Genomic DNA, 1,557 nt, shown 5'->3' with positions numbered 1-1,557 from the left:
TTACATATAGTCAAACAAAACATTTTGCCTGTGGTTTATCTCTATAACATTGTCAAAAACACCATAGACTATCATGTTGACAGTGTGAGGCAATGCTCTAGCAAACCGCACTTCAGCCCGCAGGTTCCCAGTTTTAATCAAGGAATAGTGGTCTGCACATTCCTGATCTGGGGAAAGATCAAATGCAAATAATGTGTAGCCCTCTGCAAACTCCTCATGGTTTACTAACAAAGATCTGTCTTTCATATGCTTTCCAGCTGCCTGAACCAGCTGCATGTATTCCCTCACGCAGTTTCCACCTTCAAAGTCCGGCTGCAGTGGTTTTGTAGGTACCTGTTCTCCATCCAAGTAGAGAGCAAAGAAATTGATGTCATAATGCTTAAAGTTAAATGGGTTTTTATTATGGGCCCCGCTGAAGGATTTGTTATCCACCAGTCCAATAACCAGCAGCTTGGGTAATTGCCCCCAAAACAAATTCTCTTGGTTGCTGACCCGACTTTCAGCAGGAATGCTAAACACTTTGATGCCCACACGGTCCACAGGATACTTGCCTAAACGGACACCCAGAGCTACTCTGACTTTCTTGACGAAAAGGGAGGCAGACAAGATGTTTAATTTGCAACCCCTGTTTAAATCATCTGCCATGAGGCAAAAAGCATTTTTACTGCGTGTCAGTTTAATTTTGACATCCACACCATTTAAGAGCAGTTTTTCTTGGAAAAACAGGTCACTGTGAAGCTGACCCAGCAAATCTATTTTTCTGCTTCCAGCTGCTAGAGCTGCTCTTTTAACAAACTCTTTGTTGCCCCCATCCAGGGCAGTTGATTCATGTTGAGCAGCTGTGTCTTTGTAAAACAAGCCTGCAGAGAACTGAGAATTGCTGTAATTCAGTATAGCTTCTATAAACTCTCTGTATGGATATGCGTTATGCGACTGCGAGATGAGCCTGTCTCCCAGAGTCACATCCAGCTGGCTAAAGATGGACGTGATAGGGTAATTCACCAGACTAACCCTTGCATTTCTGTCAAGGTCTGTCCCATCTTCTTTCACGATTTTGCAGCACAGGTAAAGCAGGGTATTATTTAAATCCATATAATCATCTCCATTTCCAGTGATGAAAAAGTCAAGTGGCGCTGATTCTGACAAAGCAGCCAGGGGAGGAACTTCAATATATAGACATCTCTCAATGCTGGTTTGCGTAGGGGCTATTTGGAATAGGTCCAGTTCAGATTTGGCGCATTCTTCTGACCCACTGTGAATAAAAGCCATTGCTGCTTAAAATATATCTCGGGGGCTCGGGAGACATCTTCCTGCCCTTCTCTTGGCCTTCTGCTTCTGAGGGACTTTGCGCTTCACAGCTTTTCTTTTAAAGGGGCGTGGGGGCCAATTAGTTGCGCCCGCGATGCCTTTCTTTCAACTCCGCACTGTCTTTTAAGGTACATGAGGCCTGAGCCCTCTTGTGGCATAGGGGGACTCACTTTATTTAGAACAGCACCAGAAACGTGACCTACTACATCTTTGGCTATATTTCTGGCAGTGGTTCTCACATGGGGCTTC

At 44.5% G+C, this 1,557-nt stretch overlaps 1 protein-coding gene across 1 annotated transcript; it reads right to left on the bottom strand.

Annotated features, from left to right (window-relative positions):
- Positions 1-1,269, bottom strand: LOC132575513 (uncharacterized protein F54H12.2-like). The gene has a single exon (XM_060244328.1). It carries the CDS (start codon positions 1,267-1,269, stop codon positions 1-3), a length of 1,269 nt encoding a protein of 422 aa, XP_060100311.1.
- Between the last annotated feature and the right edge of the window lie 288 nt (positions 1,270-1,557).

Source organism: Heteronotia binoei, chromosome 7 (genome assembly GCF_032191835.1).
Source record: "Heteronotia binoei isolate CCM8104 ecotype False Entrance Well chromosome 7, APGP_CSIRO_Hbin_v1, whole genome shotgun sequence".
NCBI classification, from domain to species: Eukaryota; Metazoa; Chordata; class Lepidosauria; order Squamata; family Gekkonidae; genus Heteronotia; species Heteronotia binoei.
The sequence above is the reverse complement of the archived record's forward strand: the minus strand, read 5'-3'. Positions and strand labels throughout refer to the sequence as shown.

Coding starts and splice junctions, on each gene's coding strand:
- LOC132575513 (XM_060244328.1), bottom strand. CDS start 1,269: ATGGCTTTTATTCACAGTGGGTCAGAAGAATGCGCCAAATCTGAACTG.